The 27,142-nt window shown below is 41.5% G+C and overlaps 4 protein-coding genes across 12 annotated transcripts; 1 reads left to right on the top strand and 3 right to left on the bottom strand.

Moving 5' to 3' along the window:
- Nucleotides 1-810: 810 nt before the first annotated feature.
- On the bottom strand, nt 811-9,943 carry u2af2a (U2 small nuclear RNA auxiliary factor 2a). 6 transcript variants are annotated; one of them, XM_035162675.2, is made up of 13 exons: nt 9,330-9,943; nt 8,430-8,571; nt 6,974-7,078; nt 5,807-5,842; nt 5,375-5,478; nt 5,062-5,213; nt 4,800-4,916; nt 4,550-4,706; nt 4,361-4,440; nt 4,101-4,223; nt 2,947-3,033; nt 2,310-2,558; nt 811-2,210 (listed from the first exon to the last, which is right to left on the bottom strand). In XM_035162675.2, exons 1-13 carry the CDS (start codon nt 9,376-9,378, stop codon nt 2,076-2,078), a joined length of 1,536 nt encoding a protein of 511 aa, XP_035018566.1. In that variant the 5' UTR covers nt 9,379-9,943; the 3' UTR covers nt 811-2,075. The 6 variants fall into 6 exon arrangements, with proteins under 6 accessions (XP_035018566.1, XP_035018567.1, XP_035018565.1 ...); XM_035162676.2 differs by having other exon boundaries at nt 4,568-4,706; nt 6,974-7,081; XM_035162674.2 differs by having other exon boundaries at nt 6,974-7,081.
- Nucleotides 9,944-10,539: 596 nt separating this feature from the next.
- ccdc106a (coiled-coil domain containing 106a) lies at nt 10,540-15,024 on the bottom strand. Of its 4 annotated transcripts, none has more exons than XM_035162711.2 (8): nt 14,868-15,024; nt 14,287-14,413; nt 14,087-14,185; nt 13,762-13,983; nt 13,598-13,654; nt 13,215-13,466; nt 12,931-13,098; nt 10,540-12,828 (listed from the first exon to the last, which is right to left on the bottom strand). In XM_035162711.2, exons 2-8 carry the CDS (start codon nt 14,354-14,356, stop codon nt 12,512-12,514), a joined length of 1,185 nt encoding a protein of 394 aa, XP_035018602.1. In that variant the 5' UTR covers nt 14,357-14,413; nt 14,868-15,024; the 3' UTR covers nt 10,540-12,511. The 4 variants fall into 4 exon arrangements, with proteins under 4 accessions (XP_035018602.1, XP_035018599.1, XP_035018600.1 ...); XM_035162708.2 differs by having other exon boundaries at nt 13,592-13,654; XM_035162709.2 differs by having other exon boundaries at nt 13,592-13,654; nt 14,920-15,012.
- Nucleotides 15,025-15,580: 556 nt separating this feature from the next.
- LOC118113257 (transmembrane protein 238) lies at nt 15,581-16,643 on the top strand. The gene is made up of 2 exons (XM_035162781.1): nt 15,581-15,749; nt 16,070-16,643. The coding sequence occupies exon 2, from the start codon at nt 16,072-16,074 to the stop codon at nt 16,399-16,401; it is 330 nt and encodes a 109-aa protein (XP_035018672.1). The 5' UTR covers nt 15,581-15,749; nt 16,070-16,071; the 3' UTR covers nt 16,402-16,643.
- Nucleotides 16,644-16,743: 100 nt separating this feature from the next.
- si:dkey-17m8.1 (C-Jun-amino-terminal kinase-interacting protein 4) lies at nt 16,744-26,617 on the bottom strand. The gene is made up of 28 exons (XM_035162605.2): nt 26,473-26,617; nt 25,266-25,596; nt 24,955-25,149; nt 24,722-24,842; nt 24,463-24,533; nt 24,271-24,335; nt 23,721-23,793; nt 23,453-23,622; nt 23,025-23,299; nt 22,545-22,602; nt 22,170-22,322; nt 21,978-22,020; nt 21,718-21,833; nt 21,526-21,573; nt 20,891-21,025; nt 20,672-20,804; nt 20,356-20,442; nt 20,224-20,271; nt 19,927-20,068; nt 19,733-19,775; nt 19,526-19,606; nt 19,293-19,360; nt 18,960-19,108; nt 18,694-18,865; nt 18,373-18,486; nt 18,181-18,279; nt 17,986-18,075; nt 16,744-17,863 (listed from the first exon to the last, which is right to left on the bottom strand). Exons 2-28 carry the CDS (start codon nt 25,362-25,364, stop codon nt 17,745-17,747), a joined length of 2,967 nt encoding a protein of 988 aa, XP_035018496.2. The 5' UTR covers nt 25,365-25,596; nt 26,473-26,617; the 3' UTR covers nt 16,744-17,744.
- Between the last annotated feature and the right edge of the window lie 525 nt (nt 26,618-27,142).

A 27,142-nucleotide genomic window follows, 5' to 3' on the forward strand; every position in this document is an offset into this window, starting at 1 on the left:
AAATGATGCCATCAACTGAACAAATCTGACTGGACACGACTCCACTCTCCTCCACGATTAACTGAACTTCATAATTTCACTGGTGGAACGAAGCTGTGTTGCACTCTGGTGGCTGCTCATGAAAAAAGGAAGCAAAGAGAAATAACACATCATGTAAATTCAGTTTTAATCAACATTTGAAAACAAATTGGACAAATGAAAGACTGTTTTCTGCTTTTATAAACTAGATGTGGGTTTAGGTTTTAAATCATTTAAGAAATCACATTTTTTTTCAGAGAGAAAAAAAAAAGAAAATAAATGACACAGTGACACTGAAAAAAGCAGATTTTCAGAAAGTAAGGAGTAACATCTCAAAAGTGTTATCACTGACACGACCTCTCTTCAGCGCTGTCTTAAGCAACCCAAAGTATCAAAGGAAAGCAAGTCTCAAGCCCGTACACGTGGTCCTCAGAAAGAAAAAAAAAGGGCAGAGGATGAGGGAGATGAGAGAAAAGCAGATTTTAAATACATGCCGACAGTTTCAAACAATCCCGACAACAACTAGTGAAAATACTCCCATGGCTAACATAAAAGCATATCTGAACAGTAAAATGTGAAAAAAAAAAGCTTGATTTTAAGAAGGTGTATAATATGAATTCTGCCGCCTTTTGTTGAATGTCAGAAAAAAAAAAAAGCCATTGCAGTGTTTACGTTCGATTCTTCAATGTGGTCGAGCCATCACTTTATCTGGATTGTTAACACATAAGGCTAGAAAGATGGAATAGCTGTGGTGGTGTTTTGTTTTCACTCTAGCACAACATGAGTCGCGTGTGTTCGTTACATGTTTATTTGGTCTTGTCAAAAGAGGTGAAATGTCACACAAACCCCCAAAAAAGGTTTCAATACACTTTAGATGCCGTTCTGCAAGGACACAAAAACGGATAGTGGTGACGTGAGACTAAAGCATGAGTGACATTTATGAACATAGAGACATCATCGTTACAGGTGCCGAATTTTCCTTCTTTAGAATTGGATGTTTAACATTAAGGCTTTTTGGTTAGGAAGAGATAAATCCACATTATGTACCAATCTGTTCACCTCTCCCAGTCTCTTTGTTTCCTCTTCAATTAAACCAGACTGAGCTGCTGAGACATAAAACAATCTCCCCTGCTAAAAGCTGTGCACAAAAGATGGCCGTGAAAAAGTTACAGAACGTAGTAAAGAAAAGCAAACTTGTGTATTGAAAATGTTTTTTCTGCAGTTCATGATGAAAGTCTGCTGCCTGAATATGAGGCGATATTACAGCTCAGATCAGAGAAGCTAAACACAGTATCGGAACACGTACAGCTGACATTCAGATAGAGTCCAATTAGACAACAGTTTCTCTAACAATCGTCCTGAGGGGGGCAGTAGTCAGATGAGAATAAAGGAACATCAGGAAATGTCCAAACATAAAAAATAAAATCCAGTAATGAACAAATATCCCCTTGGCTTTCTAATGATGGCAAAACTGAGGTTGATGTTACAGCTACTGTATATCTACATTATATGGTCAAACGAAAACACCCTCATCTTCCTCTCCATCTCCCCCACATCTCCCTTTCACAAACACATCTCCATCCAATCAAAACAGTCCAATTAGTTTCCTACTGCGACTCCCTCCTAATGTACTTAAAACAGGCTACCTCCATTTAAATACAAACCTTTAGGTGTGGTACCCCCCCTCCCACCCCGAACGACATCCCTGTTTCACAAAGTATAAAAATTGTTGACCCCGCCCTGGACCCATTATTACACACATTTCTCAAAATTCTTTGACGCCCCCCACCCACCCTCCCCCACCCAAACCTACAACCCCTCTTTTCTTTTGGATTTAAACCCCCACTCTTCTCCTGTTCCAAATAACTGTTTAACTGCTGGACATTTCACGTAGATCTCAAATGATAAATTGGATGTCACCATTTGTCAAACGCTTAATATTCTCAAATCTACTTGAAATGTAGCTCTACCAAATCACTCAGGGGCCTGATTTGGAATAGGCAGTACATACACCCCCACCCCCACCCCCCACCCTCCCTCTTTACTTCATGCTTCCTCTACCAGAAGTCTCGGCGGTGATAAGCGTCTGGATCGCAGTATTTGGTCACCACCACCCTGTTGGCAAACTTCCGTCCTGTCAACCCCTGCATGGCCTTCTGGGAGTCAAAGACGGATGTGAATTCCACAAAGATCTACAGAGAAGTAAAAGAGAGACAACAGATTCAGTTAATGACTAAACGCATTAGGTCATTTCTTATCATATAATTTACATTTAGACAAATCTAATATACCTTGCCAGTCCCAGGCACTTCCAGGCCGTCCACAGGTCGAGGAATCTCAATGCTCTTGACTTGGCCGTACTTGCTGCACTCGTCTCTGACGTCCTCCACGATCTCCTCATATTCCTCATCATCAACCAGCTCTTCGGGGGCCACCATGTTCATCAGACAGAGCACCTCAGTGGGCAGGCCGCCCATCTGAGTTACTGAGCTGTTCATACCTGGCACCTGCAGCGTCACGGGGGTCTGGTTCATACTTGTCTGAAAGGACAGATTGAAGTTTTATGTTTGGCAGAAGGACATCCACAATGTCGTTCAGTGTAGACCTCATTTAGCCAAAACAGGACAGACAGGATTTTCCCTACTGCTCCCACTGTTAAGAAAACCTTTTAAGTTCTGGCTCACATGTAACACAAAACATTTCCTCACTCACTTAAATGTCAGCCAGGCACAGATTGTTTGCATAATAGTCAATACCTGATGTGTATTTCAAATCTCTTCTTGCACATAATATACTTTAATATTAAGTTTTGGTTAGAGAAAAATTCAGATGTGCACTTGTCTGGAATTCGATGTGATCCATTTCAGAAACTCTAAAAGGAGAACCCCCCCCACGCTGCTGTCATCTGTCCAGCTCCTGGACACTCACCAGAGTGGCATTCTTGGATCCCACACTTGCTCTTTGCACCAGGAGCTTCTTGTCTCCCAGCTGCATGCCATTCAGCCCAGCAATAGCCTGTAATGATAATGAAAATTCAAATTATAAATCTGTGGAAGATTAACATGACAATGCAATTAGTTTGACAGTTATTTATAGAATTATCAAGTTGCCGTTTCCATCAATGTCAGTCCAGATTGATAATATGAACTGAGGAATTTTATAAAAAAAGTATATTACGTGTAATTATTGATTTGACTATGTTGTTCTTGTTCTGCTTTATTTGTGTTGTATGGTATTATTGTGCAAGTTTTGTAATGGAAACAGGTGTTTCATATGCAGTGGACAGAATTAAGTATTTTTTAAACTGCTTGATCCGTCTTTAACTCTGTAGCCTAAGTATCAGGAAGTGGAACAAAGACTCAGTTTCTCTTGTTTTGTTTCACTGGACACTGAGATGAGATAAAGCTCTGATCAAGGTAAGGCAGCTCCCAGGAACCGATGACACTATGGACAATAGTTGTTAGTTGTGAGGGAATTTTGGGCTTTAGCTCAAATGTGTTAGGTTTGTCTTTGCACCTCTCATGGAGGACTGCATGAGGCCCTATCCCCAGGGGAGCTAGGTTGAAGGTCAGATATGAGTCGCCACACATCTGCTTTTTGTTTACCGTTAGAACAGAGCCTGTTTTGCTGCACTCATACTCCCTCCTGGCAATACCCAATACCAGGTTTTAGATAAAAGGGCAAACTAACTGCAAATTGCAATATCTACGCTCAGGGATTTTCAAATCTAAATCAAAGGTCCCAGACAGGGAGGCTTCAACTTTTCTCTGACTTATAGCAGAGGTAATTGCTCATGGATCTCTGTTAACGCTGATGTGCATCAAGCCTGCAATTAACTCTTCTGCATTCTCCAGCTTCCAGGAAACGTCCATCACATTAATGATGACAGCCCTTCCTTTTACGCTCACTTAAATTCTTAAGGATCAGACACCAAGGTTATTTTGCTCTTTGCTGTCGAGCCCATTAAGCATGATAGACAAACAGAGCAGAAACACAATGCATCCGGCTGAGGCTGTAGCTGGTGTGGAGGCATTAAAAAGGGGTAATCCCTGTAAATAGGGTTTTTCTGTTTCAATGCTCACCTGGTCATTCAGGTTGACATCAACATATTCACAGAAAGCATATCCTTTAGATAAGCCTGTGGCACTGTCTTTCACCAGGTTGAAGGCCTTCAGAGGACCAAATGACGTCAACAGCTCCTTCACCTATGACACAAGAGAACAAAGAGTATAGTCAACAGTTAAAAAGGGTAGTTAAGACTGCTCCCGAAAGGAATTTGTGCAGTTAAAGTGTGATATATAAGTTGTATTCCAGTTTGTTGTTAAATGCAGAAAATACTGACCTGGTCATCATTCAGGTAGTTGGGCAAGCCACCAATGAAGAGCTTGTGAGCAGAGTCAGGCACCACTGTTGACACCACACCTTCATGAGACACAATGACACAGAAAGATTAACAGAGAAGCACAAAGAGTTGTTGTATAGATAATTTGGTGACTTATGAATTATGCCACAAGAACTGAGGGTTAAAAACCATTAATTGTCTGTGTACCAGGCACATAGACACTGGGATTCTCGCTCATGCCCGGCAGAGGTTGGTAATCATGGGGACGGCGAATTTTGAGGCTCTGGCCTTGAAAGATGATTCCATCAAAGGCCATGGCCTGTGTTGTTTCATCCACTGAACGAAACTACACAGGAATAAAATGAGTTAATACATTGGCAAGTTTTCTACAAAACACCCAAGGTGAACAAATTGCATGTTTATGAAGGTCTCATCTCACCTCAAGGAAGGCAAAATTCTTATCCTGGTTGATCTGTACTGCAAGGACAGGGTTTCCAGGGGCCTGAGTTAGACCACCCAAACGCATTTGGGCATTGAAGAAGTCCATCATGGATTCCTATATGAAAGAGAGAGAGGGGGCTTCAAAATTATTTCAATTGACGGTGAAACTATTAAAAACACAAATATGAAAACAGACATGGGATACTCAAATGCGTTTTAAACCTTGGTTTCAAAAGTCAAATCAATATCCGGTTCCTCACCTCTGTGATACCAAAGGGGATGTTGCCGACGTAGAGTCGGCGGGCCTGCCGGGTCATCTGGCTGCCCACTACAGGTACTGGGGTGGGAGTAACAGCCAGGCCATCTGGAGTCATGGTTGGCAGGAGGGCTGTGGCTGGGATCTGGCCTGCAGCTGAGGAGCAAACACAAAAACAGGAGACAATCTATTTATTTGTTTATATTGGACAGTGGCTTGATGTACTGCAGCAAAATAAAGTTGCACCAACTACAGCAGAACACGTTTTCAACTCTGAAAACACAAGCATGAATCAAATAAGCCACATGGGATGTTACCTTGCATGGCTTTGTACTGCATGGGAGTGATGTGTTCGAAACCAGGTGGAGGAACATCCCAGTACTTCTTCACCTTCTTCTTCTTCTCACGGTGTGGAGAACGGCTGTTGGAGTAGGAGCAGGCGGGTGAAATAAAAGCATAACGACTAGAACACGAACATTTATCTCTCATTGGGTCAGCAGTAAACTACCAGAGCTGATGACAGGTCAAGTCCTAAAAATTTATACTACAAAATATAGTTACTTTTGGGTGAACTTGCATCAGTCATAGTATTGTAAAACTGATGCTAAAGGGAAAAGAAGGGATAGAAAACCCAGTCCAGGCAGACATCTACTTAATGAGTCAACAGTATGTAGAATGAGAGGCAGATCATTAATTTGCAGTTGTTGCAAAGACACACAAACCAGCTTTGTGTTAGTTTTCTGTATTACCTTCCAGCATTTTCCTGGGGGAAGCTGGTTGGTGAGCTGAAATGACATTTGAAGGGTTTCACATTTCTTTCAATCATGACATTTACTAACATTCCTACTACAAAAAAATAGAACCCATATTTCTATGAAAAGCTATCAGGGGCCTGGGTGATCCTCAATTTTCTGAAAGCTCCTTTAGAGTTCAGATGACCGACCAGCACATAGACACTGATATCAGTCTGATATAGACTCAAAAATCGGGATTGGTAATGTGACAGTATAGCCGATCTACTCAATTAAATTCTAGGTTATTCATGTCTTTACATCTACGTGCACGTACTACATCATACAGCAGCAGTGCGCTGGTAGGCTTTTTACATTTTCTGAGATAGAAAGCTAACACAGCATGGAGGGAGCTAACAACAAACAGTCAGCAGTTTGGAGGTATGTCACGCTTGCTATGCCAACAACTTCTACAGCTAAAAATTATCTGAGTCCTTTCTACACAGTACAGTATAAAACTTATTAATTAAACCCTGGCAGTGGATTGGTTATTAGTATCTAGCGACACCTAATATACAGATATCGGTATCAGGACTGAGAACGTTGATTTAGCGCATAGCTTCATTCAGTGAGTCATTGCCAACATGTAAATCCACAAATGATATCCTTAAAAACACAGCAGCTGCAAAGAAGAGGGGTCAGATTTCACATCCTCTGACCAGGGGCTCACATTGGCTGGACCTGAGGAGCTTAAATTTGTGCCGACAGACCAGGAGCAACAGCCAACAAGAAGTAGAGAGTAGGCAAAATTTACAAATGTACTTGTTAGGGCTGGGCGATATCGCTTAAAATCAGCATCAGGAGTATTTCAAACTTTTACCTAATTAATAATTTTCAATGCGTTTAAATACGTGTTTCCTAAACTTTAGAGTGAATCAAACAAACAAAGTAAACTTCAAGTCCTGTAGCCTACGTGTCCAAATTGTTCTGTTAAGTGTTGGTGTTATTGTTTAACATGTAATGTGAGCACAGGTCAGCGGAGAAGTGAGGAGGGGGGGACATACAACAGGGTGCTAGCACACACAAGCGTCCACTCTCGCTGGAGTGAACGCCGTTTACGTTCACCATTTGCAAACTGTAGTGTTTGGTTCAGCGTTAAAAAAAAAAGAACAAACTGTCAATAACCGTGTCTGTAGACTCTCCATGTTCTCTGAGTCTCTTCCCTCCTTTCCAGATACAAAAACACGCATGCGCGCAGGAGCTTTCTGGATGGGCGGGGGGGTGAGCTGTCTGCTGTGAGAGGGGCATGAGAAGAGAGAAGCGAAACTCAAAGAGAATTTCATACTGACGGCTCAAAACATTCACGTTACAATTTATACTTGATGGTAGCGATAGTCATTTTATACATCGCACGCGGTGCAAGCCGATTAACATAGAGTATATTCAATATATTGCCCACTACTATTGGTAAGCATATTTTTCATTAACTTGCACCCAGCACGTCTAAGTCATATCCAAAACGATGCCCAGGAGTTAAGCATCCAAAAGCAAGCATGTTTCCCTGACAACAGACAGGTTTGTCAGGGAGGTAGGCAGTTGGCACTGGTGCTGGCATTGTTCTGTAATTCCCAAAGCAAAAGGTCTTTAGATATTCATCAAAAATGTAGCTCATGCTCATCGTAAGACAACAGACAAACTGCATGTATCACCTCTGATGTTATTCAACAGAGGAGTGAATGTGCAAAGAATTCAACCCATGTTACTTGAAGAAGTTACATCCTAGTGATCACCAAGTGATTGTGAGTCGCCAATGGATAGAAAATTCTTAATTAAACCATTGATAACTTAGTCTGGATACTCGATTATCGAGGATTTAAAATAGGGATGCAGCGGCTGTTGATTTGTGTAATAAAAACTGTGTCCCACACACTTGAGGCAAAATTAGAACAATGTGATAAGTTGGTGTGACAAAGCACTTAGAGACAGAACATAAAAATATTATTGTAATAGACTGTATAAAAGTCCATTTGTTATTGGCATAATATTAGAGGGATAAATGTAAGTTAAAAAGCAGTCAGTTTTCAGTGTTTTAACTCTAGGAGTCCAGCTAACGCGTCTGTCAATTCAAATATATATCATTGATCAATGGAAACACGTTGAGACTTAAGGTCAGATTTTTCATTCACATTTTTTCACAGCTCTCAAGCTTTCTGTTGTCCAGAATGTAGGTCAGGGCTTTAGTTTTTCAATTTTGGATCAATGTGCATTTGCAGAGTTTAAAATTCGCAGCCATGTACAGAACAGTAGGAGGATGGTGAGATGCCAAGATCAAATGAAGAGTGCTAAAGACGTGCTTGCGTGGCAAACAGCCTGTACGAGTGTAGGGAGTGATGACAAAACTTCAATAAGTGCGTGCAGCTCCGTTCTCAATGTTTGCTCTTGGAGTGAAACTGCATTGGAGTACATATTTACTTTTAGCTTTTTTAAATTAATGTGATCAAAATCATTCTTGACGGTGCAGGGCCTACACACTTCCCCCCCCAGTGGTAATGATACGAACTGCACGGCCAGTGAAGGGGGATGCATGATTCTGTTACACATGAGATTTCTGGTTCAGGTGCAATTGTATGGACAAACTTACCTGCGTCTGTGCCTGCGCTCCTTACTGTCCCCACGGCGGTCCCTGCTGCGTCTGTCCCTGTCTCTGCTCCTCCTTTTCCTGTCTCTGCTGCGGCTGCGGGAGGAGGACCGGCGGTGGTGGCGGTTCTCTTTGTCCCTTTCAGCTGCAGATCAAGTGTTTATTGACATCACAAAAGATAAAAACATAGTCTTAAAACACGTGGTTAGCTGATCAAATAGAAATTTAAAAAAAAATACCCATCAATGTACCAGGAAACATCTGCATAGCTTTCACCTAAAAGACTCACCTTACACAATTGTATATTAAATGAACAAATATGCCCAATATACTTCTCATTATATTACAAAGGCTGGTAAATGGTAGGAATTCTGTAACAAGACCAGAAACATGTAGAGCTTTTGTTTGAAAAGGTCACAATTTGTCAAGCTGAACATGGAAGTGTTGAATATAACACACATCTATGTAAAAGTGGGGAAAGGGTGGTAGCTGTGGTTGGTGTCTTTAGCAGCTGGGTGTCTTTAAACTGGGGACATTAACCGGTAAATAACACTGGGAATGTTAAATGGATGCAACAGCTGCAAATAATGCATGCTAGCTGTGCAAGTATTGGGTCAGCTGGCAGTGGCAGAAGCAAAACCATGATATAGACCGCACCTGCCTTCACGAATCAATGTCAATTGATATTTGTACACAACAGAAACATAGATTCTAATAACAATATTTGTTAGCCACCGCTTATACAACTACGCCGCATACCCGAGGGTGCTAAACCGTGGGCTAGCGTACTTACAGTGTTCCAGCAAATAGACATGTCCGTGTCTGACCAAAATGGTAGCGGTGACTCCAAGTGAAAGAACCACGTAGCGTCTTAAATTACTGATGTGAAACTGCTATATTTACCTTGTTTGTTCTCGGAGAGCTGCCTCTCGAATTCGTCGAAGTCCGACATCTCTGTGATCTGGAGGCTGCTGCGCTCCCGGTGACTGCGTTGTTCAGTTGGCGGTGGCTAGCTTAAGCTAGCAGCAAAGTGGGCAACACTTTTAAAAACAAGCGTCTCGCCTATGCAGCGGAGGTAAGTTAGCTTCAACCAGCGGCCCGCCTTACAAAGGAATTACCAAAAAGAGTTAAAGGGTGCACACATAAGCGGCGTGGTGCGTGTTCACAACGTAACAGACAGAATCATTGAAAAGGGGAAACGTGCGCATGGGTTAGCCTGCTAACGTTAGCTTACTAGCTTGTAGCAAAGTCCAGAAGAACGGGCCTGCTAGTGTGGAGCCTCGTTAGCCAGCTAGCGAGCACGAATCCCGAATGAATGAGAGTCGTTACCGAGCCAAACGCAAATCCCGGCGGATCACTGGCCCGCGAGGCGCCGTCGTTTGGCTTTACGAGTAAAATGTATTCGCTGTTAAAAGGTTCGAGCCCGACGAAAACAATAAAGATTTCGGTATGCCCGCTTTTTTGCCCCGTCTCCCAGGTTCCCCGTGACACCGGAAGTTGATGAACGACAGGTTTCCGGTGAGTGAAGAGAAAGAGGCAGACGCGCAGGTCACACAGAAGAAGAGTTTATATTTGCTCTATACTGATAAATATATGCTATTCTATCATCAGTTAGAAAATTATAATGATTAAAAAACACCTGAACTAAAACAATCACATTTACTTAAACAAATGACATCTATTTTTTATAGACAGTACATGCAGTGTCTTTGTCCAAGAACAGAACAGTGTTCTTTCAGCTGAAAGACCTTTTACTGCATAATGTAGTTGTTCAGCTACTACACCACACAAAGGCCTAATCATACCACAAGAGGCACTTGAATTAAATTACATTACACCATGACAAAGATCATATATGCCAGTTTGTCATTAGCTTAATCTACATGGAGTACTTGTGGTATTTTTTGTTTCTCCTACAATTATCGTTCTTTATCATGTTCATTAGTGTGTCTAATGTCATAGACGCCATCATGACATCATTACTTCCAACATACGATGGACCATGGTAGCAGTGCAAAAAAACCCATCGCCCTTTCAACCTGATCATAGCAGGACACAGATCTTGGCACAATGAGAGAATGAACGTTGGTATAGAACAGAATAAGAAATCAGCTTTATATGTAGGGAATCAAATGTTTTAATCACATTTCTGTCTTCGCAGTACAGTCCATGAATCATAAGTATTTGCCTTCAGTGAGTGAGGTTGGATCTTACAGCTTAATAAATATACATGTTCGGTAAGAAATCAACTGTGTTCATGACATTTGATTCTCAATATACATTTGTTGAATAACTGCCATTATGTGAGATACACATTTGACTCCATATACATAAATATGAGACCGAAAAATTATACAGATTGTTGTTTTCTAAAACACTGCATCTTGCTATGCACCTTACACACATGAATAGGAGAACCAGTCGATATTTAGTTTCATGAAAATGCTCCATTAAATAATGACACTTGAAGCCGTAAGTCAGCGTATTTCACAGTACCCTGTTTTGAAATAAGAGCTCATATCATGTCACTGTACTGGCATGGACACCACACATTATCATACAATATGCTGCTTGGAAAATTATGAATTTTGACAAGACCTGTATAAACAACAGCTTCGTCAAATAGCTTGTATCACATGAATCTGCAGAGACACACTGGGAAGCAATAACACATCCTGTGTGCACATGCTAGCTGCTTTTACTGATGCTGTAAGTCACACTGTAAAATGATTTGTGACTAAAAAGAATTCACAAAGAAGCAAAAGTTACACAATGTTACAAATAGTAATTTTAGTAATAATTAGTGTAAATGCTCTGTACCATATTTTACAAAAGGTATCACTGTCACAAAATCATTTCAAGAGCCTCAATATCAGAAGAATAAGAAGTTACCTTTAGTGTATTTTTAGTGCAGATAATTACAAAAAGGGTTGATACAATGAGAAATGCTGCAGTACTATTTTTAAAACTGGGACTTGCCTTATTATTATGAGGCAAACATACAATATCACCAATGTTTGTGTTTGTGTTTTTTATTTTTAATAAAAACCACGTGGCTTATGTTGCAGTAATGCATTTCCACCACATAATATGTTTAAACTAGTGTTTACTATAGTCACTTCAAAATCTCATCTGTCTCTTTGTCTGATGAGTTCTTCCTTCCCTTTAAGTCTGTAGAAGTAGAAAGGAAAAGCGAACTCAAAATGATGTGACAAATAGAGGAAATCACAAAAAATGTCTTAAGGCAAGTGTAAATAGTTGATATGATGACAATGCAAAAAATAATAGACCCATAGAGCAATATAAATATGAAACAATCACTGATAATTCCTAAAAGCATGGCAACATCTATGGAGTGAAGTGTCATGCTAACACACACAAGATTTTGATTACCATATTTTAAGGTCAGTTTCAAAATTGCACACAAGTAAAGTGATAAAAATTCCCAATATTATAAATCATTTAGGGAGCCAGCAACTGAAATGATCCAAGAAGTCAGTTAATGAACATCTCGCCTCAAACTGATCTGGATGAAAAGAAGGTAAAACGTGAGTGTCTCTGAACCTAAACTCTGAAATATGTATGAGCTACATTGGCTACACTCATTTAAAAGCAATACTTCTATAAACCTAATAGCAAAGACACATTCTCGTTCAGAGATTCTGAATAAGTCGGACATGCCATTTTGCTCTTTGAGAAATAAAAGCCATGTAGTTTCCCTTTCCAGCTGCAACTGACACATCCTCAATATCAATTTGCTCCAACTGCTCTGTGTTGATAATAAAAGGGTCATGAGAACTTTAATTGTCTGACTGTTGATAATAAAAGGGACATGAGAACTTTAATTGTCTGACTGTTGATAATAAAAGGGACATGAGAACTTTAATTGTCTGACAAGCAAAGATCTCAGCTGAAGCCTAAATGGCCACATTCAGGATGCTGAGTTCTTAAAATATTTCATCCCTCTGGACATCTCTGTGCCTGAGAGGTGAGCTGGTCTGCTGCAGCAGAACCCAACTGCCTCTCCTCTCCTCTCAACCACCAGCTTTAAAGTTTTGTGGTTTTTCCCCATTCCTCTGTCTATCTCAGTGTCTGAACCTGTAGGAGATGGGCAAGAGCAGGTTATTCTTCTTCAAGGCCTGCACTCTGCTGAGTGTCTCCTCATCCAGGGCAGTGTAGCAGCGCCGGGCGTAGTCCAGCAGCTTCTCCTTGGACGGGTCAAACTCGCCCACCTCTGCCACCTTCTCTGGGGCCACTAATAGAAGCTCAGCTATGGGTGTAGTGGAAGCCACCGTGTTGCGGTCCACACCATGGATTTGGAAGGCTTTGGACATGTTTTTCAGACGCTGGTATGTAAGCAGGATTTTCTTGTAGCGAAACAGCACTCCAGCAGCATCTTTCACTGAAGAATGAGAGAGAGCAGAGACTTAGCGACAGCAGCCTCATAACAGAAATTATAATTATAATAAATTATAATACCAAAATGTTGATTCATGTCACTTACCTCTCTGCCGCTCTCTAGGAGCTCGGAAGACTCGCCTTCTCTTCAACTGGTGTCTGTTGCTGTTAAGGGTATCTTGCATTACATCTTCCCCTGATATCATTTCTTCCTCCTCAAGGTACCCGTCTTGGTCCAAGTACTCTTCAGATTCCCCCAGAAGTGAAAGGGAATCTAGAAAGAAAAAAACATGAAAATAATCTCCTTCACCAATCCATAGGTAAAACCCACATGAACAAAACATTGATTTCATCAGATTAACGAGGGTAATACTGAGCTTTATCCCATACCTGGACCTATGCTGCCATGTCCACTGTTGCTGTTGCCACTGCTGCCCCCGGCTGTCGTACTGGCGTTGCTGTGGCTATGGCTTTGCAAGAGGGCCTGTGATTGTGTAGAGCTGAACAAAGCGTTCATAGAGGCAAGCTGATTGGTTAGCGGACTGGAGACGTGGTTTTTGGAAGGCACCATAGTTGGAGGACCAGGCCTTCGCTGGATAAACTGACGTGAGGGGAAATGCTCTGCAGCCGACTTCTGTTGCTCTATAAGGAAAAGGTGGCAGTAACAATTGAGAATCTGCAATTTAAGCTCAGATGTGTGGATATTATCAACCATATCTAACAATGACTGGAAAGGTTAATTTAACAGAAATAACACAAATATTTGCCTTTACCAGCAGGACGATCCTCCTCTCGTCTTACCCTCCAGTTGAATCGCCTGGATTCATAACCTACAGAGAGACAAATGCAAATAAGTAAGTAAGTTCTGTTACGAGTGAGCCACTTCTCAAAAGGTTGTTGGGCACGTTGTCATCTCACACCTGTCCCCTGTCCTCACCGTTACTGTACTGGCTCTGACTCTGCTCCTGTCCCTGGCTCTTTGTGGAAAAGATGAAGCGGTCCAGCTGGCACCGGAGGAAATCCCTCTCCTCTTCCAGGTCCTCAATTCTTTTCTGAAGCCAAGAGTTTTTCTCCAGAGAGATCTGCAGCTGGGTGCGCAGGTTGGTGATCACCATGTATGAGTTGTTGCCTGGAGACGGACCAGCGGATGGGGGCGAATCTGCGTTGGACAAACTAGGTGTATTATTACGAAACTTTACCGTGAACAATGACGTTATTGTGCAGTTAAAAATAAAATGTAAAGGACTGATTCTGTCATTCACCATCAAAATTCTGATCACTCTGGTTGAAAAACCCTTGCTGCTCAAAGTTGCTCTCCTCATAGGGGATGGCAATTTCATAAGCATCCTCGTTTTTTGGAGCTGGGAAAGGAAAACATGCAGAGTAAAAGATTATCAAGGTTGACATAAAGGCATGATAATAATAATAATAATAGATTTACTTTGAGCGTTCAAAGTCTTACTCTGCAGGTGGAGGGAGCCTGCGTGGCTCTTGGATGTGGAAGCAGCATCAGTCCTGTTTCCGTTCTCCATCTCAGAGCCCTGACATATGTTGGATTAGTGTCAGGGTTTAGCAGAAATGTCATCAGACTGTGGATATGGGATAAACAGGGACATTTCACACCAGTGCACAGCAGCGACTGAGCTACACACAAAAACTGCACTTGTGTTCATATTTCATTTATTTGAGGATGAAGCGAGTCGCTGAGATTTCATAACGTCCCACTGTTATAGAAACTAAACAGGCAGAAAAAACAGAGCGAGCATCATTATATGCTTCCCAGGTTATGTTCGTATAAACAGAAACATTTAAACAACATGTGTTACTGGCGTATGAGTTCATGGCGGCCTGGTAATGTGCTCTCATGGAGGCGACATTAGCTCCACACTGTGTTAGCCTCGTGTGACGTTAGCAGAGATTTAGCTGCGAATAAAATAAAACAACCCTCTTCTTTCTTTACTCTCCAGTCTTTAATTCCGCCGTTCACACGTTACCGCGGTGTCTACGTTACAAGAAATAGATGCCGCAGAGGTCGGTACGTACCACTTTACGTTTGTAATAACTGAATCGTGCACATGTAATAAGTCGTTATTACTCTGTCATATCCCCATCTGTCGAGCTCAGCTGCTAGCTAACAAGCTAACAATAACAATTATCGCTCTTTTATTTTTTTTTTAACTCCCTCTCCCGCGTCATTTCCGGAAGTCATGTAATTAATGATCGTCCCTGGTGAAGTAAAATGTTATTTATATGTTATTATATTAAACTGTGTTACTATTTTATATCGTTGGTGAAAACATGAATAGGAAAAATAAATTCTCATAGGTGCAGTAAACTTACAAACTGACGGGTCATTTTTAGATATTTGATAAATATGATTAATTAGCTTTTGATAGTAATTAAAGATTTTCATGTGTTTGATAAATATCATTAATTAGCCTGTGGCAGTATTTGCAGCTTTTAAAATGAACATATAATAAATAAGTAAAATAAATAATTATAGGTGCTGTAAACGTCCATATTCATGGGCAATTTTCTGATATTTGATTAATACAGTTTTTAAAATGCACCTATGATAAATTAATTGAAAAAATAAAACGTATTCATTCACGAGTAATTTTCAGATGTTCTATACAAATTATGTATTAGTTTGTGACAGTAATTGCAGCTTTTAAAATGCATATACAAGTACAAAAGAGTACCAGGGACATACTGTATATACCTCGGATAATTCATAACAAAGCTGTGACAGTGTGTTGTGAGGGCGTCAGAGAAACCGCAGGACAGGTAGAGCAGGTGACGAGGTGTCACATTTCACTGGCGAGTGCTCGTTTCTCATCGACCTCATGCGGAAATACGCAAGAAACACGATTTTCATCGTAAACACGACGACTTTGAGATACTCGGCAAAGTAGGAACGTAGAGGTAAGTGGATTCTGTGGTTTTGTTTACTCAGAAGATGTGTTTGTCAGTGTGTAGACCTCACTGCTCTGTCATGCGTTAGGACAGGTGTGGTACCTGCCTGAACTGGTGCATGTGTAAGAAAACAAAAACCTGCATTGTAACTAGTAATGTGTTTCTGCAGGTTATTGTGAAATCCCTTTATGTGTGTTGTAGAAGTCCACTTTACAATATATATGTATATTTATTTAGTAAATGCAATGAATAAGTTTAGAATATTTTTTGAAGCTACATTATTTGTATATGATGACATGATATAACATCGTCATCTTTTTTTTTTCCAGGCATGGCACACAAGTATGATGGGTTGTCCCACTGTAAGCTGGCCCTGGTGTTCGCGGTGCTGATGGACCTGTTGGGGGTGATATCCCTGCTGCTGGGGGTCTTTGCCCCACTGGAGATCCAAGGGCGGGACTTTGGGGATCTGCTGGTGTACTCGGGAGCACTGCTGGTGCTGCTGTCCCTGGCCGGCTGGGTCATGTGGTACAGTGGCAACATTGACGGTCTGACCTCCAAAAAGGAGTTGGGGGGAACCATGGGGGGAGCGGTGGACCGCCTTGCCCGCTCCCTGAGTCGCAGAATACGGCTGCCAAGGACTCGCAGCAGCCCAACATAAGAAGCCGCCATTAAATGACATGCTGTATCAAACCAGGCAGCAGGCCAGACTGCCTGGGGCAAAGGAGTGTCACTGCTGTTACTCATCTCATGGAGTTGACAAAGACCTCCAGTGAATCATTGTGTTTTTGTATAGAAAATGTATGTCTCTGCTTAATATACTGTATGTGGACCAGACTGATATTAATATAACATGCAGCACTATAGATTCCAGTGTGTAAAGATTAAAAAGATAAACCAGCAGTATGTTTTGTCAATTTCCTTTTTCATCATTCCACATTTAGATTTTACTAGTTGTGTTGCTGCACCAGATTATGACAACACCACTCAGAATAAAAGTTAATACATTGACACTGAAGACATTTTAATGATGAAAATAATGTTGCGGCACAGCTGAGTCAACTCAATCTCTCAAATCTTAATCTCTGTACAAGGAGCTGTCATGACCACATGTGTGCACAAACCTTTAACGTCACATAAATACCCCAAAGGACACTTGAAATAATCCCCCCTCCCTTATTTTAGAAAAGATAAATGAAATCAAATGAGAATACGAAATAAATTAAGACATCAAAAGCATTTCATGCCATTCAAAGAAAATACACAAAGTAAAGAAGTAATAGAGAAAATAAATACATTTTAAGGACAGAAAGTAACACCTTTCATTTAGGGGATGAGATATCAGACACACAAACATGTAGACACATTTATAATGTGCACTTATTTGTAATTACACCACATGCAATGTCGAAGGGTACAATTTTAGTTTATACATGGAAATTGCAAAAAAGTATCACAGATCTCATTGCAGCATCAACAGATTTAAAACAGTCTTTAAGGTGAGAGTAGAGTAACACAGATTGTCAGTTCACAGTTAAGAACAAACACCTACACAGCAGCTTGAAAAGCAGCCACATGATGAAGTTTAACGTAATGATCCAGAGACCTTATGTCACATGGTGGAATAAGGACAAATCTGCAGGTTCTTGGACAAGCAGTAAATGTATAAGAGCTGTTTGTCAGTGAGACTGAGTGCATTGTTAGTACAAAGTTAAAAACGATCTATTAAGAATCAAGCAGCTGAATTACTAATCTATTGTAGAACACTGATATGAAATCAGATGAAGGCACCATCCAAGGCATCATCCATTAATAATCCAGTCACAACATATACACAAAATGAATGAGGTAAACAAAAAGGAAACAGTGTAAATCCTGTATTTTCTATTTTTTTTCTGCCACACTGAGATGTTTTTTTCATTTAGTTCATGAAAGCACCCTTTTCCCTGTTGTCTGCTGGTGATTCTATATCTACGTCATCTTCATCTGCTCCTACAATCAATGTCAGAGGGAAGGGCTGGGCACAGAGGGGGTGGTATTCTGCCAGATGATCATTTGACTGCGGTCAGACCGTTGAGGCGTAGTTTGGGTCGACTCATCCGATGTGTCGCTCGCATCGTCTCCTGGGGGAGTAGATGGCTCCGTTAGGCCTTTTATGAACTAAGCACTGACTAAAATGGTGGATGAATTACACAGATTTAAATAAGTTGACGCAACAATAGTAATTTCCAGTTCTTCAACTCACCAATTCTGAAGTTGATGTAGCCCTCTCCTCCACTGAGGACCAACTGAGAGGTAGTAACAGTGCTGCTGCCAGGAGAGGTCATCAAACAACCTTTGGGACACAGACACATGCTGCATTAATCTCTGAAGGATCTCTCTTAATTAACAGGTCACCGAAGATGTTCACCGTGTTGAGTAACAGGTATCAAAATCTTACCAGGCGCAGCAATGATGAATCTGACAGCTTGTCTGTGTCCATGGTAACACAGCTGGGCTGATGCAATGGAGCAATATGGAATGGAAACAGCTGCCGATGCTGTGAACAGTCATTGAAGTAGGTGATACTTAAAAGAGCACCTTTCTGACAATACTAAATTCAAGCAACCAATTCAGTCTAAATATAACTTACTTATGGATAATGGGATGGAGAAAATGGCTCCACCTCCGGTGCCCACCCACAGACGACCAGAGATGACAGAGAGAGATGAGATTTGCAGAGGTGAGAGTGTGAGGAAGTGTTGGCCTACAGAGGGAGACAGAGATAGTTCAGTTTGGGCAACAACTGCTTTGACCTTGTGTAAGTTTGATTATAGATTATCATTATTTAAATTCTCATACCATGAGACAGTACAATTTTAGACAATATAGATTCCAAACACAACAAATTAGTTTCATTTACAAATTAAATTGCTTATTTTCTAAGTGAAAAAAAACAAAACTGTATTAGCACCTAATGTTTTAGTGGCCAAAGCGGAAAAATCCACTTCCTGTAGCAGCCGTCCAGTGAACCAGTCAAACAGCCTGAGGATTGAATCAAGTCGACATGAGGCCCAAACACCACTTCCACCGGCACACAGGAAACGAACCTGCTGCTCACTGCGCTCAGACACTGAGAACGTTTTCTGTAAAGTGAGATGATGATAATATCGGTGAGATCTACAACACAGAGAACATGAGACACATACAATGAAGGTATCTCCTCTGTCTGTTTCTTACCTCAACCTTCTTTTGGTCAATGTCAACCACATGGACTCTGTTCCAGTATCCCGCCCACAAGCGGCCATCTTTTGCAAGACAGCAGCGAATAGGCTGCATTGGGTTTGATCCAAGCGGCACCACTGAGTGCGACTGCAGATTCCAGCCACCTGTCAATCACAGTTATCATTACTTCAGAGTCACCATTATAAGATATGTGAAGTATGCAGAATGTTTTCTAAATTAAATTTAAATTCAAAGTTTAATGTCGTCTTGGAGTTAATCACTTTGGTCTGAATGATGCTATACGAATAAACATGTTTTGTCTCTAAAGAGAAAACAGGAAACCATTACCTGAGCCGTGTGAGAAAAACGCTAAGGACCCGTCAGCTAAACCAGCTACGACTTGACCCTGGGAATACCTGTGAGATTAGGTCAAGTATATCTTTATTACTATGATATAATATAATATAAAACAAAAGCATAACATATAGACAAAAAAATAAAACATTAAGACAGGAAATAATTGAAAGCTGATAAATAAATACTAATACATGAATAGTTCAAGTAGAGTGCAAACAACTCACGTAAGTGAATAAACACCCTCTGACAGGAAAACAGTCTGCAGACAGTCCCTCTTGCCAACAGAGGCCGAATGAACCAGTATACTGTGAGAGAGAGGGACAATGGGAGAAAGGAGGTGAGACAGTTGGTCAAAATGCTTTGCCAACAAGTATTTTACTCACAGAGAGCACAACTTTTTTGAAGTGAGCTGCTTATTCAGCAGGCGCTACCTTCCTTCCTGAGTTCCAATCCACACAGTTCCTGCCGTGCCACCTGACAAAACAAGACCAGAAAGATTATGTCAAAGAAAAAGTTAGACAAGCAGTGTTGACCAGTAAAATGTGAGCATGGTATGAGGGGATAATACAAGTACAGAATACATGAGATATGATGTCTGCAGGCAGCCCATTGTACCAGCACTGACCTATGGGAGGCACAGCACAGATGCAGAGTGCAGGAGCAGTGGGAGGGAGGCTGAACTTATCCAGTACTGTGTTGGAGTGTGCTGGATCAATCACTGTAATATCACTGCTGGAGGCAGGACCAGAAACTACCCATACAGAACACTGGCAGAGAGGGACGCATATGGGGTTTGGAAAGATGAGATGCATGAAATTTGTATCTAGTCAGCGTTAGTTATGGTTTGGATGGTACTGTTCAGGTACATGGTGATTAAAGTGTGACTACAGCTGACGTTTCACCAGGATAATGACAGACTTACAGTGGCCTCTCCGGAGACTTCAGGTGTGACTGAAACCGCACAGTTCAACTGAAAACAAGAAAGAAGAAGAAGAAGTTAGGAACCATGTTTAACTGTAACGTAAAGTCTCTGTATTGCAAAGGCAGGATTTACCTTAGCAGTGGAGTCTCTTTGATCCAACAACCTGAGCTGCACTAGAACCGGCACATCTTTAGGCTCTGGGGCAGGTTCATGGGGTTCCTAAAATAATGATACAGTATGTAAACTCCAGGATATTGATAGGACTGTGCACATCAACATATGTCTGGGTAAGTTCAATTCTCTGTAGTGTCTGGTGTAGCTTGTTCGATGGATGAGACCCTTTGGTTTGGTTAAAAGATGTCAAGTCATAATCAAAAACCCTGGCAGTTTTTAGCCTAGTCCCTCCCAGACAGTCACCTTCCTGTACAGCCACGTGTGTCTCTATTACCTGAGTGTTTGCCAGCGGTGTGCTCCAGCCATGTATCTGCCGTTTTCCCAGAGTTCCCCAAATGTGCGTGCGGATTTCTCTGTAGAGCTCCTTCCTCCTGGCACGAGGTGAGAGAGCAGCTGGAGAAGCAGACCTAGAGAGAAAGCTCCGGGTGTTAACCAGCTTTCCTGAGCCAGTCGATATGATTCAAGAGTGACATGGCAAGATATAGTTGCTTACTCAGCCTGAGTGACAGCCGGTAGCTGCAGGGACCTCACAGGAGAGCGGGCGACTGATGGGGAAGCTGGTGAGAGGATTACGGACGCAGGAGGTGGGATTAAGGTTTCCTTTGACAGGCCGAACAAGATGTTGAACCTATAATAAAGACACAATTATTGATAGTTTTTATAGATCATAAAACTGCTGTCTGACTGCAACATGTTACCACACTTGCTATTACTTTGTACATTTGTTTATCTCAGTCTTTCTGTGTTGCCATTGACAGAGTTTGAATCCAAACACACTCCCAACCCTCACGTTACCTTGTCCCTGCTTTCACAATTTTTTTCAGTTATTACTTTGGAGACCCTGCAGACCAACATTCCCTCAGTTTTGATGCGAGTCTCTTGACTTCAGGTTGCCATTATCAACAGAAGGTTGATGTCATAAATTAGGGTTGCTTTAATGTTCACCATCCAAATTTACTATATTTCAGTATGTCACTGCAGCTTTACTACCGGTTTTATCCCCTGACAAAGAGCAGCACGGCCCAGGACCAGGCCACCGATGTTGTTTTAGGCTGCACTTGCTTTTGTGCACAACAAGGACATGACTAATTACAGTGAAGTGAGATGAGAGATAAAACAAACACTTACCTTCTCCAAACACTCCTGTCCTCTGTTAACCTCACTCCCTTTGTTGCTCTATTTAAAAAAAAGAAAACACCAAATGAGATTGGAGGCACAGCTGTGTTGGACCGAACAATAAACTCTATAGACCTTAAAATGAATAAATTAACAACCGATCCAAAGACATATGTTTCGATTTTGATTGAGGAGAAAAGTTACCTGACTGTCTGACTAAGTCTCACTGCCTCCTGCAGGTCAAACAGACGCTGCTTATACTGGTTCTTCTCCATAACAACACGAGCCATTTCAGCACGAGAGAAGTAACGCGAAGAGGCCTGAGGAGGAAGATTGATGTTATTTAATGGGGAACATGCATCGGTTGAAACTTACACTGAGGAGTTGAAGGGTAAAAGAAAATTTTCCGAAATGCATTGTTACTGTAAATAAAAGTGTGACAATAACAATGTCTCCTCTCTTACGTCAGGATCCTCCGGTTGACATGATTCCAGTTCTTTACGAAGTCTATAAAAAACAGTGGATATGCAGCAAAAAGTTATTGTAACAGCAGTTTTAACAGTATTATGACCAGAAAAATAAATGCAACCATTTTTTTACAAAAAGTCAAAAGAATTAATGAACAATCAGAAGATACCACAAATAAATTTCTGCACCTCTTGGCTTCGTCATCCTTCTCCTTCACCCGCCCCTCTAATCGAGAGACTGTTTCCTGAAGAGAGGTGAGTTCCAGTTTAAGAGCTGAACGGTCATCAGTCAGCTCCACTACCCGAGATATCAGAGCTCTGCGGGCAGCATCTACCAACTCGCTGAAAATATAACAATCACAGCCAAAGATAAATATTTTTATGTTATGAAGAAAATGACAATCACTTTGGTATTCATAGTAACAGCTAGTTACTGTAACATTTTCTCCATTGGTTGATTTGTTTCTACGAGACGAAGCAGTTTTAACATTTTGGAAAATCCCCAGAACACCCAGAAACCACACTTGATTTAACAGGGTCAGATAAATTGAATACAACACTCACTAGGTGACTTTCAGTTCCTCATACTGAGACAGAATCTCCTCAAACTGGTCCGCACTGCCTATACGGAAATAAAAAATGTTAAAAACACTTGACACACAGTTATACACCCTTTACAACACTGAGAGCAATCAACACCAGATCTAAATGTCTTTATTTACTTGGCACTACATGGGATGGTGTAAAACAGTTAAAAAGGAACTCAACTTTTACGAAACCTCAACAAAGAAACTTTTTCACGAATGTACTACTGCATCTGATGTTGGCAGAGTATAAATAGTTTTGCATAGTTGCCAAATTATTTTTAGAAACCAATGTCTGTCAACTCCAATGTCTGTCATCACTCACTTTGTGTCTGTGATCATTTAGTTTGTGCTTCAGTGAATGAACATGGGCCTTGATGCTGAGATATCTTTTTGTATCTGCAGCCACATATGGGGTCAGAATATGGGGTCACCCGTTTCTGTCTTTTTACGAACTTACCTCTGACACTGGCCCCGCGGTCCACACTCTCCACATAATCCCGACTCAGCTCCGACAGTTCAGAAAACACAGAGTCGTTGTTGCGAAGCTCCCACTCCATACTATCTTCTTCCTCCACCTCCTCTTCCTCCTCCTCCTTATCTTTTCCATGCATGTCCCCCTCTTCTTCTATGTGTTCCTTGTCTCCCTTATCCTCCTCCACCTCCTCCACCCCCTTCATCTCTTCCTCCAAGCTGCTCTCCGACTCATTGCTTGGTGGCTCCTCATCGTTAGGTCTAAATGTGAAAGAAAAAGAAATGTGAGAAATGACAAGAAAGTTTTCTGAGTGAACTTGTTTATCAGCTAAAAAGAACACAGGTTTAGTTAATGGTTACTCCACTGACATACTTTCCGCTCAGAGCTTTAACTGACACAAATCACTTTATTACCTTGCATCCACACGGCCGTGAAACTGGGCCAGCTCAGGAGTGGAGCTTATGATGTCATTGATAAACTGATCCGCGGTGGACTTCGCTGCAATGTCTATCGCCTTGTCCTCCTTGGCGACGAGGTCCTCCAGACGGGGGGGACCAGAGTGTGAATGTGGTCTTTGAATCATCTGCTCAGGAAAAACAGAACAGCATTACTACTTATCTGCCAAAATCTTGTTATTTATTAAAATGGCTTTAAGGTGTGGAAAAGTGAGAATCTGTTCACCTTTTCATTTACACTGGATTCTGACAAAACTTGAGGGGATGGAGATTCAGCATTCTTGGAACGCAAGTGATTCCTACATGTAACATGGAGGGTTTCACAGAAAAGTCAAGTGAATAAATAGTTTAACTATGTTTTTCTTACATTTTGCACCACTACTGAATTATACCCTGTGAGCCATCATCAACATCTACTGAAGAACGGTTATTTATTTGGAAAATTGCAACAAACATTTTTCAAACATAAGCTCTAAAAGGTAAAATACCTTCCTGGCTAATAAGTTAATCATTTCCATAAATGTGTCAATCAAAGCAATACACATACTAAACTAGCATTTAGATTTACAAAATGGTCTTAAAGTGCCATTTTCAAGTTTGATATAGTACATATTTTACTAAGAATACACGGCACACTGTATATGTATTACAATAAAGCTGCAGTCCTGCTGTCATACCTCTAACTTACTGAGATACAATTTGCATAGCATTCCTATGAGAGACATTATGTTCGGTATACAATTAGTTTTTGATTAAAATAAGTTGGTATGAAAAACCTGAAAGGAGAATCCCGCTCAGAATCCTTTCTCTTTTCCAGAAGCTCCCGACACTGGAGAGCCAACTGAAAGGAGATAACATCAGTGATATGTGAGGAATAGAATAATGGAAAACCAAAGGTTAAATATTGTGTAACACTGTGTGAGGATACAAAAGCACACAGAGCTGTAGACTAAACAACAGTGTCTGACCTTGTTGTGAGAATGTCTCAGTGAGCTCAGCTCTCTACTTAGATTTGCTTTCTGCTCCTCCAAGGCCACCACTGGAAAAATAGAAAACAAATGTAGCTTTGCTTGTTAGAATCAGTCTCCAGCGATAACACATCACACAGTCCACATGTCGGATTTAGGATAATTAAAAACTCTGTAGCTCTTCAAGAAATGATTACATGTTTGAAATAATGCACATGGATCATAAGTCATTTGTCACAGTTACTATTCAAATACTCACACTGATCGGCTTGCTGTCTTGCTTTCTTCTCTAGCTCTCTCTCTCGTCGTTCTCTCCCCTTCTCCCTCCCCTTCATGGCTCTCCTCTCCTGCTCAATTTGGTCATCCAGCTCCAGATACCTCTAAAAAAAACACAAATAATTTAACAAACATTTTAAAGTTCAAAAACATGGAATGAAAACCATGCTATAACCCAACAACATCCACACTTCTAACATTTTATCAATGCCCCACCTCTTGACTTCCTTTCCTTAGTGCTTTCTCTGCTTGGTATCTCTCCAGCAGCTCCTCTCGCTCAGCTTTCTCCCTCTCCGCCTCCTCCTCCCGGTCTCTCAGCTGGGCTTTACAGCTGGCCAGCCCCTCCAGCACCCACACAAAAATGGGCACCAGCGTCGCCACCACACCTTCACCATGGGTCTCGATAACGGTCTGCGATTGTGCAAAGCAGCCCAGTGAGAAAGCAGGTGTGCACAAACACATTTAAACACTGATTTCATTCAGAAAAACATTTTCTTGGATAGATAAATGAAGTAGAAAACACTTACCTGTAGTTCTGAATACAGTTTTCCAGCCTCTTCACTGACAATGTTGGGGTCTAGCTCCACCTCCCCTGTCCCACACAGCACTCGGTCAGTGTACTCCATCAGCCAGGTTAGTGTATCTGCTGTATTAACTGTCAAAATGGTTTCTCGACTTCAAGGCCAAAGGAAAACAATCCTACAACACTTTCTCACCGACTAACACAACTAGTTTATCTAGCTTTCGAACATTATTGCAAACACCGGCACCACCCATCCTCTGCAGCTCTATGTTCCATTTGGACTCGACAAGGACAGCGTCCTCTTTGACTGTCGCTGCACCGCGACTCGGATCATCCTGAAAGAGAAAACAAGAACATTCAAAGATGTATAATGATGAAATATTATCTACATTTGCCAAAGAAATGTCAAGAAACAGACATTTGCTTTGTCTGATAAATCCATTTTTCGGTTTATCAGCAATTTACCACAAAGATAATAATTAGTTCAACGTGGCTGTGTGGTTTTCTGCTCTTACTGTCTGTGACTAACATGGTTTGTTTAGCAGCAAACACAAATCAAAGCATCTGCACAGTGAGGATGACATTTCAATGCCACTGGTGGATTTTATGAACAAAACAGACATTCATGAAATATCAATAACCTGTTAGTGTTGGCTTAGCAATGTTAACATACTGAACAGCTTAGGTTAAACCCAGTCACACATTCATGCCTGGATTTATTTCCCTTTAAATCCAACATTTTAAGCCACAGGAAAGTTTTTCCCTCTCGAAATGAAAGACAGCACAACAGGAGCCAGGTCACCAGAGGAGGTGAATAATCAATACATTCTTCATAGACAGAAAACTCTTCGGTATTTAACACAGCTGATCTTTAGGGTTGATATTTCTGCACCTCTGATCGGTGGGTATTATGCAATGCAGATGTGTGCGTGTACTTGTGTGTGCGCGTGCGCGCGTGCGTGCGTGTGTGTGTGTGTGTGTGTGTGTGTGTGTGTGGATCAGCACCACAAATAGCACACCCAGATCCAAACGGTGCAAACACACACAAACATAACAGGCTAATTAGCTTAGCTCGCCTCCTGATACGGACACACGGTATGAATAAGTCAGGAGTGACAGCGGACACCTTGACAGACGTTTGGCAGCAAACTTCCCAAAGTTCAGACAAACCCGAGGCGTCGCTTCGTTCAGCCGCAGCTTCACGAACTCACCTGAACGACTCTCCAGTGGATACATGTCACTTCTCTTCCCTCCACATGCACAAACTCCGATTATTTTCCTTCAGGCTCGATTTTCAATTACTCTCAAACGAGTTTTTTAAGAAGGAGGCGTCGTTTGATTCCGACCAGCGGACACCCCGTCCAGGCAGCTGGCCAATCAGAGGGCTGCTGCCGTCCGCTGTAGCCAATAGGCGACGCGCAGAGGCGGGACCTTGCGAGTTTTTTGTTTTCGGAAGGAGAAGAAAAAAAAAAGTTTCCTGAAACTTGAACGTTGACACGTGACGGAGCAGGTCATGTGATCTGAGTCCAGAGATACCTGTGCACATGCTTCACATACCTGTCGATCAGCTGGACTCTGGTGCTGTGGGACCCTCAGTGGTTTACACGGTCTGGAAGTCAACACGACATGTTGTTATACCTGGACTGTATTCAGGATTAATTACACAATCCATTCATCGACTCCAGCTTGTACACAATTCAGCAGCCAGGGTTTTAATGAGAAATAGGAAAAGAGATCACATTACTGCGGTTTAAGCGTCTTTACACTGGCTTCCAGTATCACTGAGGATTGATTTTAAAATTATTGTAACTTGTTTTCAAGTCTCTTGATGGTGCAGCACCCTCACACACCTCTGAATGTTTATGGTTCTGACTGTTCCCT

Source organism: Hippoglossus stenolepis, chromosome 8, assembly GCF_022539355.2.
Source record: "Hippoglossus stenolepis isolate QCI-W04-F060 chromosome 8, HSTE1.2, whole genome shotgun sequence".
NCBI classification, from domain to species: domain Eukaryota; kingdom Metazoa; phylum Chordata; class Actinopteri; order Pleuronectiformes; family Pleuronectidae; genus Hippoglossus; species Hippoglossus stenolepis.